Consider the following 20,346-nt stretch of genomic DNA (forward strand, 5'->3'; position numbering starts at 1 on the left):
CACACACACACACTTCAGAAGGAGAGGTAAGAGAACTTTTCTAGAATTACTTTGTAAGGGATGGAAGAATACAATATCATACAAATTTTGAACAGTCAATGAGCAAGAGTTTTATTTAAAGTAGGATTGTATGACAAAAACCTTTCCTTTATTTGACCTGAAAGTCCATTTTTAAAGTAGTTTTAGTTGTAACATCAAAAGACAATCAAAACAAAGACATGCAAAACATACTTGTGAAGGATTCAAAATGATCTCTGAGCTATCAGTTTAGATACAAGAGCATTAACGTGACAAGGAGGCATTGTTAGAAATCTTACAACACGGCAGAAATAACAAAGAGGTGCAAACAGAAGTTAAATGTTTTTATGGTCACAATACCCTCATATTTTTATTGCCTTTCATATTCGCTTTCTCTAACTAAACTTGTTTAAAAAAAAGAAAACAATCTAAGCATTATATTTTTAAACAAACTTTCATAAACAAGTTTTTGTCATACCTAGTTTAATCAAGCTTAGCTCATAACAAATAGATTAAATCAATAAATTGAATACAAAAAAAGGAAAGAAAATTGTATTTATATATATATATATATTTTTTTTTCTCTTCTGTGAATGTAAACATGAATTCCTGAATTGTTATCAGATATTTATTGAATGCTCTAACATGTTCAAACCCGTAACTGTTATAGTTGTTAAACTAATTGATTATTATATATATATATTCTGTCATTTAGTAGTTCATATAAATCTTCATGATTTTATAAATATGTCAAATGAGATTGGATGATTTGATAGATATTCAACTCTGATATTGAACAAATTTATAAGTTCCTCTTTGTAAGATTTTATTGCCATAAATATTTTATCATTTCCTTTTAAAGAAGTTTTCCAATGTATTTTTCTCTTTCTTTGAAATAGTATTTCTACCAGATAGTTTACTAATTCAACAGTGTATTATATAACAACTTATCATTCTCATCTCGTCTTTGTACTGTATTGTTTTCTTTCTTCATAATAGAGCATTGTTAGCTTAGTGTGGAATAATGTCTTCATTGGGCTATAGGTTCACTCTCAACCCTATGGTATAGGTTTCAAGAAATAGAAATTGTTACTTGATCTCTACTTTGAACTTACTGAGAAAAATAAATTTTGGAAGAAAATAAATATACATCATAAAGATGAGAAGAAAAGCTCCGTTCTTCAAAGAAGAGAAATCAACAAAAGATTATATAGAAGAAAGTTTTATGAGTTTTTTTCTTCTTTTTTTTTTTATTAACATAAACCTCATGAAGGTAGCTCATTAGTTAATAAAGTACTTCCAGCAGAAAGCTTTAGTATAATGACTATTGATTGAAGTATAAAGACATTTTATATTGCTGGCTTAGGAAATAAGTTTCTAATAAGGACACTAAATCTTCCACATTTTTTTTTACAAATTAGCTAATACACACACACACATTTGCCATAAATGTTTTCCTCTGCTTATTTAGTCTTTATCTAAAATCTCTCCTCATGAAACACACAACTTAAATTACTACTACGTTTTTTTTTTTTCGTAATTGGTGCTGGGGTAGTGCCCAGGATCTTTACACAGACAGACAGGAGGTAAGGAGGCAACTATTCAGATTGGACTCTACTAAAAACGCGTAAGATGCCAGATAATGGTGTTAAACCAGTTGATGAAGTAAATCTACCAGCCAGTTAGGCCATAGTAGGATTTGAACCCAGAATGCAAAATGCTGGAACAAATACCATGAAGCATCCAGTCCAGCATTCTTGAGGTTCTGCCTGTTCATTATTGACTTGGATTCGTGCCTTTTTATGAACGCTGAAAGAATAAGAGGCAACTTTGACCTCAGTATATTTGAATTCAGAATGCAAGAAGTCAGAACAAATATCTATTTGTGATCTATTATTATACAAGTTTCCTTTTACTGAAAGACCTCCAATAAGAATTCCATATATTACTGAAATTCAATAATATTACCTCATTATTTGGTGCATGATTTTATTGTATTCATGAACAGATGCCTGTCTTCTCTATTTCTTTGTAAACGTAATTCACAATTTTTCAATTCGTGATCAAGCATACGCAAGCAATATCTCATTAAGAAATAAAAGATTGATTAAATTAGGAAGACAACACATTCATGATAAAAAGGAATTGGATTCCAAGTGAGTTTTCTGCTAAATTTCATTTTAGTAATCATCTTAATTTCTGCATCATAGAATGTGCCTAAAATCATCATTGTATTATGCTACAAAGTGATTATTTTGACTGGAAACAATGTTATCTAAAAGCTCCTATTGCTAAGTATTTAGCTGTAATAAATCCCAGTTTTATAGTCAGATAAATAAGAGAAACTTCACTGCTGGGAATAGTATTGCTAAACTGCTAAGTCTATAAACACCAAGAAATATTAAAAATTTGAAATGAAAGCTACAAAAACTTGCACTACTTTTTCAATCTACTTTTAACATAAAACTTGTGATACAGAGTAACCATTTTCAAACAAAAATTTGCTTAAAAAATAAATGAATTTGTGAAAAGTTTGCTTCTTTTTTTTTATATAGTTTGACTCTTAATTTTGTTGGAATATTTGCATAAGCTACAACAAAGATAATTGTAAAATTAAGTGATTATACCTGAATAATTATTATCATCAAATGAATTTTTAATTGTATTGTTTTAATTATTGGCAATTCACATCAAATTATATTATTATTTCAGAATCATCATTATCTCCCCCTTCCCTGTTCAAACCACCATCATTAATGATTTAACAATTGTTTCTCCACAATGGCACTGTCTGGACAAGCTGCAGAGCATGCTTCTGAATGATCTTACTTTGTTGTTAATTTATTGTAGGAAGCAAAATGTAGGGAAAAAAAATAATAAAAATTTTAACAAATAGATACAGGCATAGCTATGTAGTTCAGAAGTTTATATACAACCACATACTTCTAAGTTCAATCTCCCTACATGGCTTCATGAGCAAGTAATTTCTACTATAATCTCAAGTTCATTAATGAATTGCGAATGGAACTCAGTAGCCAGAGACTGTGTAGAAGCCTGTTGAATATGTATATGTGTCTTTATATAGACACGCATGTGCATACACAAACATGCACATACATTCACACTCATATACAAACACATACATGTGTGATACGTTCATTCATTCAATGTCCAAATGTCCATTTTTCTGTACTAGCATGGGCTAGACAGAGACTAGATTTGAAGCAGTATTTTACATCCTGATGTCCATTTTGTTGCCAGCCCTTAACTGTTTTTTTTTGTTTTTTTCTCAAATTAGGGATTATTCTTGCATTCTACTGGTCTTCAAATATGTAGAGTGACCATTCTTAATGTCAACAAGGGACATCAATATCATATCATCACTTCACTAAAACAGTAACAAACAAAGCTGCTGAATACCAACATTCATATGTACATTCATCCACACACACACACATGCTTCCATACAGTTTTTTTATTTACCAATTCGACTCACAAGGCATTGGTCAGCCTTAGACTAGAGTTGAAGATGCATACCAAAGATTCTATGAAGTGGGATGGACAGAACCCCAAAATTTACATGGTTGTAAAGTGAACTTCTTAATTACATTATCTGCACTACACAATCATGTGTGTGTGTATAAGTGAATGACGAAAGTAGGAGTTATGTAATCACTTTCATTAGCTTACAGCTGTGTTTGCTATGAAGAACTGTGCACCTAAAGCTGAATGCAAGCGCAACATCTCATAGCTTCCTCAGAGCCATTTCAAATATATACACACAAACATGTATATCATCATCATCATCATCATTCAACATCAATCTTCCATGCTGGCATGGGTTGGACAGTTTGACGGCAGTTGGTTAGCTAGAAGACTGTACCAAGTCCCATTGTCTGCTTTGTCATGGTTTATATGGCTGGATTCCTCTCCTAATGCCAACGCCCAGTACTCTGTAGAGTGTACTGGGTGTTTTTTACACTGTAGTGTAGTTCAGAAGTTTTCTTCACAACCCTGTAGTTTTGGGTTCTGTCCATCCCACTACATAGCAGCTTTGGCATTTATCTTCTACTCTAGCCTCAGGCTACATCTATCTATCTATCTAGATCAGTGGTTCCCAAACTTTTCACAGTGATTCCCAACCCTTTTATTTAAATGAGTTTTCCCACAGACCCTTTTTAGTATGCCTATCCTTATGTATGTGTGTGTATATATATATTAATATATGAATATATATATATATATATATATATATATATATGGAATTTTGAATTTAGTTCACAGACCCCCAGGACTACCTTTGCAGACTACCAAGGTTTCATTGACCCCAAGTTGGGAACCACTCATCTAGATAGATAGATAAATAGATAGACAGACAGACAGATGACTGACAGACAAATATAGGTATACATACATGTGTGTGTGTGTGCATGTACACACGCACGTATACATGTGTGCATCCATGTGTCAAACTGTGCATCAAGTTATATCCCTTTATTTCAGCAGGTAGTTTAGACATCCAGTCAATAAAGTGCAATAAAATAAATGCTGTAGTTGATATATGACCAACTGAAAAAGGCTACTGAAGGTTGCAGTCCAATAAGTGAAAACAGTAAAAGAATAAAACAGTAAATACATTCAGCTTGTGAACTGTCATTTCAAATATTCAACCATAATTCATCTAATTTATTAATCTAATCCATTACTCTTTTAATTCATTCAGTATAAGAACTTTTTCCTTCTTGAATATTTTCATCCTAGAATTCACATGAATATGCTGAATTACCTGTTCGTCACAATGAAGATCAGCAAAACAGGTCAGTTTCTAACATTATCTGCCACCGAAATTACCTACAGGTTTTGTTTTTATTTAATTCTTTTTTAATGTTATCAACTATATGATTAATTCACCAGCATTCCAGTTTGTAATAATGCCATCTTGAAGAATATTCAATATAACTAATTATGAAATTTTATCTTAATTATAACTACTTCAGCAGTTTAGAAAAAACTAAAAATTTCAAACAATAAAGATGAACCTGTATACAGGTAACATGGCATGTTAAAAATAACAACCAGATTCTTCTCATATCACACTTTACTGTCTTAAAAATGGAAGGAAAGGACATTTTGGACACTGTAGTTTTAGATGCATTGTGTTTGTCGAATGTTCTGGGATTTGTTACACCAGTAATGTACTTGATCATAGATTGGTTCAATTAAAGCTGGCCTGGGGTTAAATACCGTCAAAACTAACCTTAATAGTACATAAAACCAGGCTTGTCTAATCAATGTTTATCTACTTCAGTAAATTTTTAATATCTTCTTCTAAAGAAGATATTAATTTCTTATACTTAATCAACACTTAGGAAAAAAGAAGCAGGTATTAAGATTTTGTGGTTGTCGTAAATCTACTAACAAAATCCATAAAATTAAATGCTTATAACTATAAATCAAAATTGTCAGTCTTCTATTCAATTCACAAGACAATGTTATTTTTCCATTTGTTGAAAAATGTCCTTTAGTTCTTTTTTTCTTCTGCAAAGCATCTGTGAATTATTAACTTTTGATTAATTTAGTATGTTAAGTAGCTCTACATATTATATTAGCTTTGATATATTTTATTTTAGTGTCAGAACATTTCTTTTATATCATTAATTGTCTTTGAGAAAATATAAATGTCACAGCATCCACTGTGTGGCACCTTGGGCAAATGTCTTCTATTATAGCCCCAAGCCAGCCAAAGTCCTTTGAGTGGATTTGGTAGATGGAAACTCAAAGAAGCCTGTCATGTATGCATGTATGTGTGTAACCTTGTTTAATTATCATGTGATGAGCATTATCATCATGTGAGGTTGCTTGTTTCCTGTTTTCCATGGAAAACTTTTCCACGTCTGGCTTTGGAAAAGTATTACTTTGCTTGAAAACAGGTGACAGTAGGTGACAGAAAGGGCATGCAGCCAGAGAAAATCTGATGAACAAATTTCACCTGATCTATGCAAACTTGGGAAAGTGAATGTTAAATGCTGATGATAAAATGCAAACTCTTATTGCCCTGTTAGATGGAATACTGATGTTTGTACAGAAAGAAAAATGATTTAAAATGTTTTCCAATATTTTGTTCAGTCCTTCTCCCATCTGAGTTTAGTTTATGCCAAAACTAACATTGTCTTTACTCTCTCCCTCACAATCAATAAAATAAGCAAGCACTCCTATAAAATAATTGCATCTGTACAAAGTCAGTTGTACAGAAAGCTGTGGGTTTTGGTGCCACTGCTGCTGCGCCAGCTTAGTGAAATGTTTTGCAGTTTGAAGTATGGTGTTTGGCTCTTCTGACTTCAAGCCATGCTGAAATCAACATTCCATTTCGTTCTTCAAGATAATAAATATCATCAACAAATCAATTAACTGTATAGCTGTATTGTTTCCTCTTCAAAACGCTCCTGCTTAGTTGTGGCCCGATCTGTCTTCTATTACATTACTTACAACATTGAGAAAATTATGAAGGGTACACAGTTTTATTTCCCTCTTTTTTGTGCATGTGAGGCCGTGTAGCTCCATGTAAGATGTCCTTGTTTTTATATGAAAATAGCTTATCATTATAATATACATTTCTTTTTCCCAGTGAACTTGCTCAACAGTTACCATTGGAAGTAAGTCCTCATACAATGGACTCATCACATACAAAGACAAACCTACTCCTTCAGGCTCATTTCTCCTCTCTGACACTACCCTCCTCTGATTATTACACTGACACGAAATCTGTTCTTGACCAAGCAATTAGAATTCTTCAGGTAAGTTATTCTCCTTTGGTCTTCTCCAGACATTGTTCTTCCACAAAGAAAAAAATGAAACTAAAGATGAAGATATTTTTATTTTTATTCCCAAACTTAACCCTTTTGATATCAACCAGACTGAAGCTGCCATTGGTCCATGATACGAACTTCTTGCTTTAAAGTGGTTTAAATTAAAATATTCTGTCAAAATATCATGTTAACTTATGTTCCAAATATCAGTTTAATAACAACAAAGTTATGTTACTAAATTTTTAATTATTTTCAAGATTAATTGAAACAAATGCAGTGTAATTCAGCAGAAATATGCTAACTAAAGGGTTAACATTTATATTATTCATGCTGTTTAATTTAAATTTTCATTAAACAATCTGGTACTGTTGCATACTTTATTAGAAAGAACATTAATGATCAATCGTTGCATTGTCACACTGAAACAAGTTGTCAATGTTGACATTGTTGCCTTCATCATCATCATCATCATCACAATCATCATTGTCACCATCATCACCACCACTCCACCATACTCCTCCTTATCATCATCATCACCACCAACATCATCATCATCATCACCACCAACATCATCATCATCATCATCAACAATTACTGCAACATTGTCTCTTGTCTTTTAATTATTTTCTGAATCTGTGATACATCTTCTCGTGGAGTGTCTGAATCGCATGGACAACAGATGTTAAATGATGATGATGGTGATGATGATGACAATGACGACAATATTTAGATTAAATATTGACTGGTTTCAATCGTTTAGAGATTTGAGTTCTAATTTCAAAGCCAGCTTGGAATGAATGCACATATTCAGGAATAAAACAATTTATATACATAAATGGATATAAATTTGTAGCTGTGTGGTAAGAAGCTTGCTTGTCAACCACACGGTTTCAGGTTCAGTCCCACTGGGCAAGCGTCTTCTACAATATATCCTTAACCAACCAAAGCCTTGTGAGTGGACTTGGTAGATAGAAACTGAAAGAAGCTCATTGGTGTGTGTGTTTATGTTTGTCCCCCACCACTGCTTGACAGCCGATGTTGTTTTGTTTACATTCCCATAACTTAGTGGTTTCGCAAAAGAGACCAATAGTATCAGACTTAAAATTAAGTACTGGGGTCATGTCCGACTAAACCCTGTAAAGAGGTGCCCCTGCATGGCCACAGTCCAGTGACTGAAACATCATCATCATCATCATTGTTTAACATCTGTTTTCCATGCTGGCATGGGTTGGACAATTTAGCAGGAGCTGGCCAACCAGTAAGCTGTCTAGACTTCAGATTGTTTGTTGTGGCATGGTTTGTACAGCTGGATGCCCTTCCTAAGTGCCAACCACTTAGCAGAGTGTGCTGGGTGTTTTTTACATGCCACCAGCACCTGTAAAGGACAAGCCTGTATGTATGGATGACTGCGACTTTACTTGGTTTCATGCGTTTTCTCAAGTACAGCAAATTGCCACAACTCCTGGTCCCTTGTCATTTCCTTAGTGGGGCCCAGCATCTGAAGATTCTTTCTCACCACTTCACTCTACAATATCCTGGTTTGATCTCTTCTACAAGTTCACTCCACAATTAGAGCTCAGCACTTCTTTAAGTAAAAATAAAAGCCATAAATATACAAATACATTCTAAAACTGATGTTAATTTTCTCGTAAAATATCAGCTAAGTAACTATAACTCATCTCAGAACATAGGCATTTAAGTTTCATCTGTGAGTTCCATCTTATCTCACTTTTCTCATGCCTGTTGAGCATCTTCAACTAGAGTCACCCTTATGGAGTTTACCCCATCCCTATTCATTAACTGCAATTAAATGAAGACCTGGGGAAGGAATTAACAAACTTTGTTGCTAGAAATAGCATTCAAACCAGAGGCTTTGGAAATTTGTCTACGCTAAGAATAAAGAAATTGTAAAATGCAAATAATGTATTCTTTTCTACTCTAGGCACAAGGCCCAAAATTTTTTTTTTTTTTTTTTTTGGTGGGGGAGGGGGACCGATTAGATCGATTCCAGTACGCAGCTGGTATTTAATTTATCGACCTCGAAAGGATGAAAGGCAAAGTCAACAGTCTGTGTAAAGGGAAGTCTTAATGCTGTCTATATTATTTATAACTATAATGGGTTATGAGTACTAGCCTGGATAAAGGAGGGGTTCAATGTGGTCACTTGACCTGCTAGAAATAGCAATGAAATCTTCCTCAAATCACACCCTGCTGTCTTGAAAAAGAAAGAATATACTTGGTGACAAACAAATGTAAAAGAAAAACTGAAATGGTTTTGAGGCTGGAATATCTGTGATTATAGTTCTGCTCAGTGGCAGTTGACATAGGGTTAAACTACTAACTGGTTCTGTTTTGCTTTTAGTTTCTCTCATTGCTAATCTCTACATGAAGATAAAACACTTCTATTTTGCCTTTTTCTTCTCTGTGTGTGTTCGCACGCTCATGGGGTGATGTAGTGTTCGCAATGTTTTATAAATTTAGATGGTAATGATAAAGGGAGGTAACCTTCTAGCACCAAGATTCCCAAATATCTTTTTAATACGAAAAACATAGAAAATACACTAAGAGAAAAAAAAATCTATAATACTGTTAGTTTTTCTTTTCCTTTATATTTTTTATTGTTGTATAAAAATTAAAGGAATTACCTATTAATATAATTTTGGTATATTTCTAAATAAGGGATTCCAAAATTGATACATAACCTATATGTTAGGGAAAAGAGTGAATATTAACTCCTTTTAATACATTTTATACCTTAATTCACCAAATATTTCCTTGCTTTTATTTGAAATATTGAAACCCTTAAATATATTTTAAGCATGTAGTTTGGGGGCTTAAAATATATTAGGGAAGCACCAGATCAACAAACACCTTATGAGTGAATGTGGTTGGCAGAAACTGCATGGAAGCCCATTTTGTGCATATCTTTTATCTTTTACTTGTTTCAGTCATTAGACTGCAGCCATGCTGGGGCACTGCCCTGAACAATATGTTTTTTTTTTGGTCAAATTAGTTGACCCCAGTAATTATTGTTAAGCCTGATATTTATGCTATCGTTCTCTTTTGCTGAACCACTAATTTACAGGGACATAAACACACCAACACCTGTTGTCAAGCGGTGGTGGGGGACAAACAAAGACACATACACATAAATATATGTGTGTGTGTGTGTGTATATATATATATATATATATATATATGTATACACACACACACATATATACAATAAGCTTCTTTCAGTTTCCATCTACCAAATCCACTCACAAGACTTTGGTTGGCCTAAGATTATAGTAGAAGACACTTACCCTACGTGCCGCGCAGTGAGATTAAACCCAGAACCGTGAGGTTGGGAAGTAAGCTTCTTACGACACAAACATGTAAATGCGCAGGGCATAGTGATTAGGCTGATGCACTCCCGATCTCTAGTTCATGGATTCAATTCCCAGACCGGGCAGTGCATTGTGTTCTTGAGCAAAGCACTTCATTTCACATTGCTTCAGTCTCCTTTCAATCAAGTGAGAGTGTTGGCCTGCTTGCCTAGCCAGTGGGGTAGCGTCATTTGATGACTAAAACAATGCAAAGTGCATTGTGACCAGGGATGTGTAACAGCATTTGATAGTCTGGTCGGTCATGTGATATATGTCTGTGTTTTTATCTTTGTTTCGGTGTTAGTCACACCACCACCACTTGACAACTGCTGTTAGTTTATTTACATCCCCATGACTTAGTGGTTTGGCAAAAGAGACAAGTGGAATCTGTACCAGATTTTTTTTAAAAAGAAGGAAGAACTTAATTACTGGCTCAATTTGTTTGACTAAAAACCCTTGGTGGTGGTGGTGATGGTGGTGGTGGTGATGGTGGTGCCTGCAGTCCAGTGACTGAAACAAATATAAAAGATAAAAGGTTGTACAGTGTAAAAGAACGACAGAATATTAGTGGGAAATAAAAAGAATAGTAAATGAATATTGATTTTAAATTTTGGCTCAAGGTCAGTGATTTTGGGAAGAGGAAGTAAGTCGATTACATTGAATCTAGTACTTGTCTGGTATTTATTCTATCAACCCCAAGAGGATGAAAGGCAAAGGGGACCTCAACAGAATTTGAACTCAGAGCATATAAAAACAGATGAAATGTTGCTAATCATTCTGCTAGTTTGCCACCTATTTTGTAAATAAAAAATGGTCTCAAATTTTGGCACAAGGCCATCAAGTTCAGGAGAGGGGATAAGTCAATTATATTGACCCCTATGTTCAACTGGTATTTATTTTGTTGACCCCCAAAAGGATGAAAGGCAAAGTTAACCTTTGCTGAATTTGAACTCAGAACATCCAGACGAAACACCACTAAACATTTTGCCCGGTGTGCTAATAATTCTGCCAGTTTGTTGCCTTTTTACTAAATAAATATTAAAAGTATGTAAAGTATAAACAACATCAGGTTAATTTAACAGGGAACATATCCAGGTGCTTTTAGTTTGTATAAAATAAATTATTGAACTTGGGAGTAGAGAAAGTAAATCTACTTTAGCAGCTGTTGTTGAGCGGTTCTATGTAGTCAATCAGCCAAATAGAATTAGCGACCAAATGTATTGGAAATCATACTGCACTGTTTTATAAAAGAGTGAAGGATGCATTGGATGAAGCAGTCCTGGATTAACATAATGTTCAGAGATAAAACAAATGGATGTAATGCATTTGGTATAGGTTTGTTCAGTAAAGGCCGACCTTGTTTAAACAATTACTTCACTTGAATCACGTGATTAGAATCTCGTTCCTCTTTCCATCTTTCCATCGCCATTACTGCAATGATGTACATTACTGTTGTTGCTGCTGCTGCTGGTGTGTGTGTGTATGTGTGTGTGTAAAGGTTTGAAGCAAGAATAGAGTAGATATGCATGGCTTAGTTCAAAATATACATTCTTGTGATGTACACAGCTATTTACAGATAGAACTACCTTGTGCTAGAATCAAACTGGTTTCACTCAGTATACTTCCATCTTGTCAAAATCAACATAAAAACTTTATATAAAGTATTTTATCTAAGGATGATAACTTGAGTTAAAAATTATGTCATATCATTGAAAACAACATCAATTAAGTATTTGTTTTTGTTTTTTTTCTGTTCTCATATTTGATATATTGTAACCTTGACACACATTACAGAGATTAACAGAATTCAGAAAATATTCTTTGAATGATAATTTGGGGTCATATTAATGGGTAAATATTATAAATCAGATAAATTGCCTGCAGAGTAATAGGAACTAGTTACTGTTGGAAGTCATAGTGATATTTTTAATGTTACTTGTAAGTTCCTAACCATTCATGTACGAGAATTTAGAAATTCATTTATTCTTATTGATATTGACCTCACTTTTGTAATTCATTGTCATAATTTATATCTAGTATCCATACTGGCATGAGGAAGAGGACTCATCATGGTTCAAGTTAGTTCTTGTTCAGAGTTACTTGCTCACATATCTCAGTTTTTTGTATGCTTTTTATGACTGGATGCTCTCCCTATCACTAACCACTTTACAGAGTGTACAGGGTGCATTTTATCATGGCACCAGTACTTGAGAGGTTGTCATTGTCCTCATCAAGACTAAAGTATCTTCTCAGTTCGTATGTTCTCTCAGTTCAATTAGCCAACTATTTTGTAGACAGCACTGGAGGATTTTATCATAGTACCTGCACTAGTGAAGTTGTTTTGTATTTCACAAGTCTATAAAGCTCCTAAGATAAGAGGAAGAATAGAAGAAAGAGTGGTGATAGAAGCTGAGCTTATGGTAAGACAGTGAGAAAAGCATAAGTATGTTGGTGGAGAACAAAGTTATTTATGTGAGTGGGTGACAGAAGAGAGATTAATAGAAAAAACTGCTGAGAGTTGGGTATTATTTTTTAAATGATTTATATGGAAATTTGTTTGTATTTATACCTTTTTATTTATTTTTTTTTTTGTTTTTTTTTTGTTACAGAATTAAATTTATTGTAGCATAACATTGTAAAGTGATATCTTTTATTAAACTCATTTGTAGGCTCTTCTTGATACCAGTGCTGATCAAGGGTGGCTTGTGACTAGTATGTGTATCATCAACCTACTTCAAATGGTTCTACAAGGACATTGGTGTCATGAGTCAACCTTACTTTGTTTGCCTCATGTTATGACTTATCATTTGGAGTGTTTCAGGTAAGCAACAAAGCAACTTAAGACAAACAATGTGGATCAAACTTTGATTTACTTCCCCTATGAAAAAGTTGAACAGTTCGAAAAGCTGATTGTGCTAGAGAAAAAGGAGAATCCAATAACCTTTTGAGAATATGGAAAGAGAATTATCATCTATTATATATTGTTTTCTAATATGAGCACAAGTTCACAAATTTGGGAGGAAAGGATGATAATATCCACATGGATCTGTTCTTGGTCCCCCATTGTTTGTTGCATATATTAACAAAATAGATGCTAACTTCATTTCTGTTCCCAAGTTTAGACATGCACATAGCATTAAGCTATGCCTGGGGATCATATATGATATAGACCTTTCCTACACATAATGCTGTAATAGCCTGCTGGCTGTAGACAAGTGCATCATTATACATTTTGGGTGCTAAAAAAAACATGGAATCTGCCTACTTCCTACTCAGCTTCTACTTTAAAAGTCTGCTGATAAATATAACTTAGGCATTAGTGTCAACAATGAGCTATACTTGATAAACCACATTTCCAAACTTGTAAAAAAAAATCTAAGGTATCACTCAATAAGACCATTTGCCAGCTGCTCACTAGCTATATATTTAAAGTTACAAATGGCTATAGTACATCCATACTTGCAATTTCCATCTCTAATTTGGAACCTCCATCTTGTCCAGCAACCAGATGAATTCTCTCCATCTGTCACTATATCTTGAACAGCTTCTTTATCTGGATATGACACACTAAAGCTTCAATGTCTTGTCATCTTTTCATCAACGGTATTGACCACTCCTAATTCAGAAACTCTGCTACCTATGAATACACTCGTAAAGTCAAAAAAACTAGTACCCATGACTCTTGGAAACACTTTTTTAATGCTCAGAATTGTCAAAACATGGAATAATTACCTGCACTGATTGTCAGGACACTGCATCCTTCAAAAATTCCATGCTTCCTGAAATTTTACAGCACTATCCTCGATATGCCAGTGTTCCCTTCCCTCTTTGACTTGACTTATTGCTGCTTTCTGTTTTTGCTTTAATCTTTTTCTGATGAGTTGTACTGCACCTGAGCACTGTATGCAAATAAGCTCAATATTATTACACCAATGCCAGAAAGATGAAAGGTAATGTCAATTCTAGCAGGATTTGTACTTAAAACATAAAGAGACGTAACCAAATAACTCATGGCATTTTGCCCACTGCTCTCTGATTTTGTTAGTCTACCATCTTTTTTATCAGCTGTAATATATTAACAAATGAATGATGTCAGTTATATCCTGGTTGTGAGGATATCTCCATGGCTAAAGTGTGTAGTTTATTGAACAGAAATATATCAGGAACATTCTCATAGTTATGTATTTTTATTGATTAAAACTGACAAAGATATAAAAATAACGATGAATAAATTACTATGTCTGGAGTTAATTATAGAAGTAGTTTTTGCTATAAGATTGCAAGTTATAAAGAGTTCAGTTTGATCAAAATAACAATCTAGGGTTAAAGATTTGAATAGTATAAATAGATGAGAAATCCTTAAGGAAAAAACTTGTTTAATGAAGGTTCTAGACCTGAGAAATTTTGATAGCCTAAAAATATTTGAAGTACAAGTAAAAGAATTAATGTGCCAAAAAGCAGGTAGCCATTCCGATTTGATTTGTCATTTAAAAAATTAATTTCATTAGAATTGTTTTTTTAAATGTCTAATTTTATATTATGTTTTTATTTTAATAAATAAAAACAGGAAACCTAACGGTAATTTAATTGAATGTTTACCGGAATTAATGGCATTGTGTGATGGCAAGTTCGAAGTGTTGTTTTCTATGTTGAAAGAGGAAATGCGTCGAGCCCATATTGAACAGGTAAGGAGATGGCTTCTAAAATTCTTACAGTTTTTTGTATCATCATAGCCTGAAAATATTATTTATCTTGATTTATTGTCTTTATCAAAATATATTCTTAAAAAGAGAAATTACTTGATGTTGTAATTTTTGTTTCTATGATTATGTTTCTATTTTTCCTTCTGATTTTTAATATAAAAGAAAACTAAATACTAGAATTCTTCTGTAGTTCTCTTCTATAGCAGATCATTTTCACTCTTTTTATAAATATTAACCTTATTTTCATTATTGGGTGGATGACAGAATTGATATGTTGGACAAAATGTTGTGTTACACTTGGTTTCATTCCGTTGATTATATTTTGCTTTTGATTCTCCCAAGCAGAGTAAAATGACTACCAGTTTTGTTTTAATAGACTAATTCTGGAAGAAGAGGACCCCAGTATGGCCTTAGATCAATAACTGAAAAATTTTCAAAAATATAATATCAACAATTCAATAATTTACTTGAAAACCTCTAAAATTGAAATAATTTTTCTAGTGAGAGAGGACCCACAAATGGAAAATTTTTTAAAGCACACAGAAAGGCTTTTTTTAAGAAAGGGAGTAAGTGGGCATAAAATGAAACTATAAAATGTATAACCAACTGAATTTCAACTATAACAAGCAGATTACATTTAATGAAAATCAAAACACTCCCAGAGCAAAATTGTTACATGTGTGATACTTGGCTAGTGCCAAATTTATGTAAAACCACCTCCACGGTATATATATAAGCTGAGTATGAAAAATGTAAATGGATAACATGTTTAGACTTTGGTTGCACACCTAAGCTGTTCTCTGTAATTAAGCAGGGAAAATGTTCAGTGTTGGTAAGAACTCTGGAAAGTGATGGGCTTTTGTTAAATGACCATCCTTTCTACACAGTTATCGAGGTGAACTAACAAGAGAACCTCTACGCTGTCACATGACCTGTTAGATATAGCAGCCAAATCTCCCTCAAACTGCACTGTACTGACTTAAAAAAAAAGATCATCGTCATCATCATCATATTAAATGGTTACAATTGGAATGCTTTTTAATCATAGATTTACCCAATCAGAGTTGACCAAGAACTATACAACAACAATTGTTGTGGCCTTTGCTTTTTGAAACTGAATGATCTCATGCCTTCTCCCCTTGAGTATTTCTGACTCATCTTTCCTCTCATCAATGATATTATGTCCAGATCCTGCTCTAATAACTATGTCTAGCCCATCCTCAGCAGAATATTGATCCTCTGCAATTCCTTTCCTGAACATGTTTTATAACTGTTCAAAAAGATTAACCACATCATCTCACCAGCACTATCATAGCTAGGGTGTGTGCTACACAGGGCAACCCTTCATTTTGCCACCCTTGGACCCCAACAAAGAATACATATCTATAGCATACCCAAAAGTGGTGCCACCCCCTCTAGCTATGCTAGTGCTCACCAGTCACAAAGGGCTTACAAAGGACGTGTGTGCAACTCCTTCCTTTAGACTAAATCAATGAAAATATTTAAAAAGTTTAAATAAAAAGATTTAGGGTAGTTTCAGTTCGGAGTCAATAAAAGAAAAAAATTAAAATCTCAAAGTAAAGTCTACAACCGGATTTAAATTCTTAATTCATAGTTTGAACTTTGTCAGTCTCTAGCAATGACTGATCTTATGTTTGTCAACTGCAAAGAAAATCTTTGGCTAGGTCCCACTAATGATTGATTAAATGAGTGAGTAGTCAAAAATCATCAAAGCTTTGAAGCCAATTACAAAATCATAGCTCATAATACATTCATTGAGGAACTTGAAATCCTTTCCAAATGTATGTTCATTACTCCAACTATTCTAACAGCAAAATTTAGGATAGAATTCCTTTGAAAGTCAGAGATTTGAATTTCATTACAGAACCAGTACTAGTTGAATTTAAAATTTTGAAGTAATGTTACGAACAAGCTTAAATTGTACGTTTAGCAATTTAAACTTTACCAGTCACTGAAAAAAGTTAAATGGCTTCTTCAATATACAGTAAAACAAATGATTAGTAACAAAATAGGCAACACACATAATGGAAATTTCAGATAAATTTAGCACTTCATAAGAGACAATGTTTGTAATCAGGAGCCAGTTTCTATAAACTGATTATTTCATTTGAAGTTGTGTATATATGTGTGTGTGTATATATATATATATATATATATATATTTACATATATATGTATATATATGTGTGTGTGTGTGTATATATATATATATATATATATATATATATATATATATATATATATGTATGTATGTATATATATGTGTGTTTGTGTGTGTATATATATATATATATCATCATCATAATTTAAATAATTTGGGAAAAACGAATTTCCAAATCAATCAGGTACAACCCTTTAGCATTACATGCATCTGCATATCGTACAGTGGGGTCTTGATTATCATATATATTTATCTAGAAATATACAAAATATATAATAGAAATCAATAATAATTCAGTTTTGGGGATTAATAGATATGCGGGTATTCTATTTCAGATAATACAAAAAAATAACCTAATGAGTATATCTGAAGGTAAACTCATGGTGTCAATTTGTACATCACAAAATAATATGGTATTAAAGTGTATTATATCTCGGCCCTATCATATGTCATGAGAAATCCAATTTTTTTCCCTATTACCCCACTTGCATCCTCCCTTATTGTATCTTATTTTAATTTACTTTATTTTATTAAACTTTTTTTGATGTCCTTACAAAAATTCTCTGGACTGATGAAAATGACAAGGCATAAATTTAATTATAATTACTATGGTTATAATTTTTTTCTTACATATTTTTATTGTCCTTTGAAACGCGCGTATGTATTGAATCCTATTTTGTATTAAATCTAATTTTGATTCAACATCTTTTTCTCCTCCATTTTACTATAATTGTTTATGGTATTTTTATACCTATAACGATATTTTTCAACTATATTATATACTAGCAGAAATACCCGGCTTTGCCCGGGTTAAAGAGAATAATGAAATCTAAAAACGCCGTCTAGACTACGCAACCCTCAACTGTTAGTAGCTACAATACCATATTTTTACATTAATAACTCTCCAATCCATGCCAGCATGGAACATAGACATTAAGTGGAATGCCAGTCTCTCATCTAGGAGGGCCTTGAAATCAATGTTACCAACTGGGGACTATGTGTGTCGTAGTGATAATAAAAAGACCCAAAGGAGGTCTGCAACGAAATAATTTTACTCAACACTTTGCAAGTGAATCAGTGGAGGCAAAGATGTGTCCCATTTACTTGACAATTTATGCACCACATTGCAGAAATCACAATGTAAGTATATCTAAAAGGGTAGTCTTACACTGTTGTACTGTTGAATTACAAATAATGCTCATCTGTTATGTTCGGGTTAAAATTTCATCAACATCAAAAATATATGAATTTTCATGGGAGTTATGGCCGTTATACATAGAATATAATTTCCAAATTTCATAAAGATCCGTTCAGTACTTTTGACGTAGTTTTGGATAAGAAAACAAATGACTAATGTGTGTGTTTGTGTGCATTTGTTTGTGTGTGATGGGTGTATATATGTATAGATATCTGTATGCATGTATATATATGTATATATTCGTACATATTACATGTACATCTATATATATATATGCATCTACACATGTGTATACATATACATGTATGCATATAGATCTATATCTATATATATATATATATCTATGCATATACGTGTACATATACATGTATATGTATACATATACATCTCTTTCTCTCTTTCTCTCTCTCTGAAAGTATCTGTCATTACAGTATCGAAATGTGATTGTTTCAGTTAGTGGAATAACGTGTACATATACATCTATATGTATACATATACATCTCTCTATCTCTCTTTCTCTCTCTCTCTGAAAATATCTGTCATTACAGTATCGAAATGTGATTGTTTCAGTTAGTAGAATAGTTTCATTTTTAAAGTGAAAGTATTTGACATGAGTGTTTTTGTTTCACTTTTGACACGTAATACTTAAATAGTGGAGGAGATATTATGTTGACATGGGCTCGAACTCTGCAAGAAGTTAAAAATTTTTTTGACTAAAACACAACTGGAACCCTAAGTAAGGCATGTGTAAAATTTGAATGAAATTGGTTGCGTAGTTCTCGAGTTTTAGGGATTCACACAGACAAACAGACAGACAGACATTCTCATTTTTATATATATAGATATATAATGTGTGTGTGTGTGTGTGTGTTCCATAATTTCATTAGAAGTGAAGTGTCTTGTGATTTCCAAATGTGTTTATGTGTGCATGTGCAAGTAGATTGTTTGATTTGGTATACACATTTTATGTATTAAGAAAAAGGAGATAGTCAGGATTTTGATAAAACTATTTATTTAGCACTTTCATCTCTTTAAGAGATTCCTCTTGATGAATCCCTAAATGGATTTTAGGTTAAGTAGTTAACTGGGCACAGAGTGAGATTGAATCCACATGTTTCTGGGTTCAATTTCACTGTGTAGCACCTTAGGCAGGTATCTTCTGCTATAGCCTCAGGCTGACTTGTTTGTTGTGAATGGAATTTGGTTTTACTGAAATTGTGCTGAAATCTCTGTGTTTGGATACTACTGTAAGATAAGGCCTATGTCTCTTTGCATCAAAAGATAACTTTGTTATACAGTATGTAGAGATCATTAGTACAAGAATATATATATGAAGAATTAAAATGATACCCTAGATGGGGCCCCAGCATGGCCACAGTCCAATGGCTGAAAACTATTATCACAAGAGTTTGTGAGAATCAACTAAGAAGTTTACTTCCCAACAACATGATTGCAGGTTCAGTACGATTGCATGGCACTTTGGGCAAGTGTCTTCTACTATAGCTTCAGGCCGACCAAAGCCTTGTGAGTGGATTTGGTAGATAGAAACTAATAGAAGCCCATCATGTGTCTGTGTTTGCTCTACCACCACCACCACCACTGTTTGACAACCAGTGTTGGTGTTTTTACGTCCCTGTAACTTGTTGGTTCAGTAAATGGGACCAGTAGAATAAGTATCACACTTGAAATAATAATAAGTACTAGGGTCATTTTGTTCAACTAAAATTCTTCAAGGTGTTGCCCCAGCATGGCCACAGTCTAATAACTGAAGCAAGTAAAAGATAAAAGATAGCTTTAATGTACTTTACTCTCTTTCAAGGTGTATCAAGTCCTAACAAAACTACCACAGCTGGAAGTCAAGATGCATCTAAAAAAGAATGTATCAGATAATGGTGCAGAAGACAGTCAGACAGTAGAAATTGCCATTACTGCAGGTAACATCCCTATCTTGATTTGTAAAAGTTTTATACCATTATTTTGTTTTAGCTTTTATTTTGATTTTTGAGTCTTCAAGCAGAAACATGTATGTAATTAAGTTCATAATGTAAGGATGCTTTTATACCATACAAGTA

The 20,346-nt window shown here is 33.2% G+C and overlaps 1 protein-coding gene across 5 annotated transcripts in view; it reads left to right on the forward strand.

The window, feature by feature from the left end:
- Positions 1-20,346, forward strand: part of LOC106884418 (activating signal cointegrator 1 complex subunit 3) — a 491,782-nt gene that overhangs the window by 468,912 nt on the left and 2,524 nt on the right. For all 5 annotated transcript variants that reach the window (XM_052972249.2, XM_014935791.3, XM_014935790.3 and 2 more), the window contains 5 exons: positions 4,780-4,835; positions 6,644-6,812; positions 12,862-13,013; positions 14,760-14,877; positions 20,094-20,208. In XM_052972249.2, coding sequence (XP_052828209.1) covers positions 4,780-4,835; positions 6,644-6,812; positions 12,862-13,013; positions 14,760-14,877; positions 20,094-20,208 — 610 coding nt within the window. The remainder of the gene's footprint in view (positions 1-4,779; positions 4,836-6,643; positions 6,813-12,861; positions 13,014-14,759; positions 14,878-20,093; positions 20,209-20,346) is intronic.

The sequence above is a fragment of the Octopus bimaculoides genome, chromosome 1 (assembly GCF_046866305.1).
Source record: "Octopus bimaculoides isolate indiv1 chromosome 1, ASM4686630v1, whole genome shotgun sequence".
Classification (NCBI taxonomy): domain Eukaryota; kingdom Metazoa; phylum Mollusca; class Cephalopoda; order Octopoda; family Octopodidae; genus Octopus; species Octopus bimaculoides.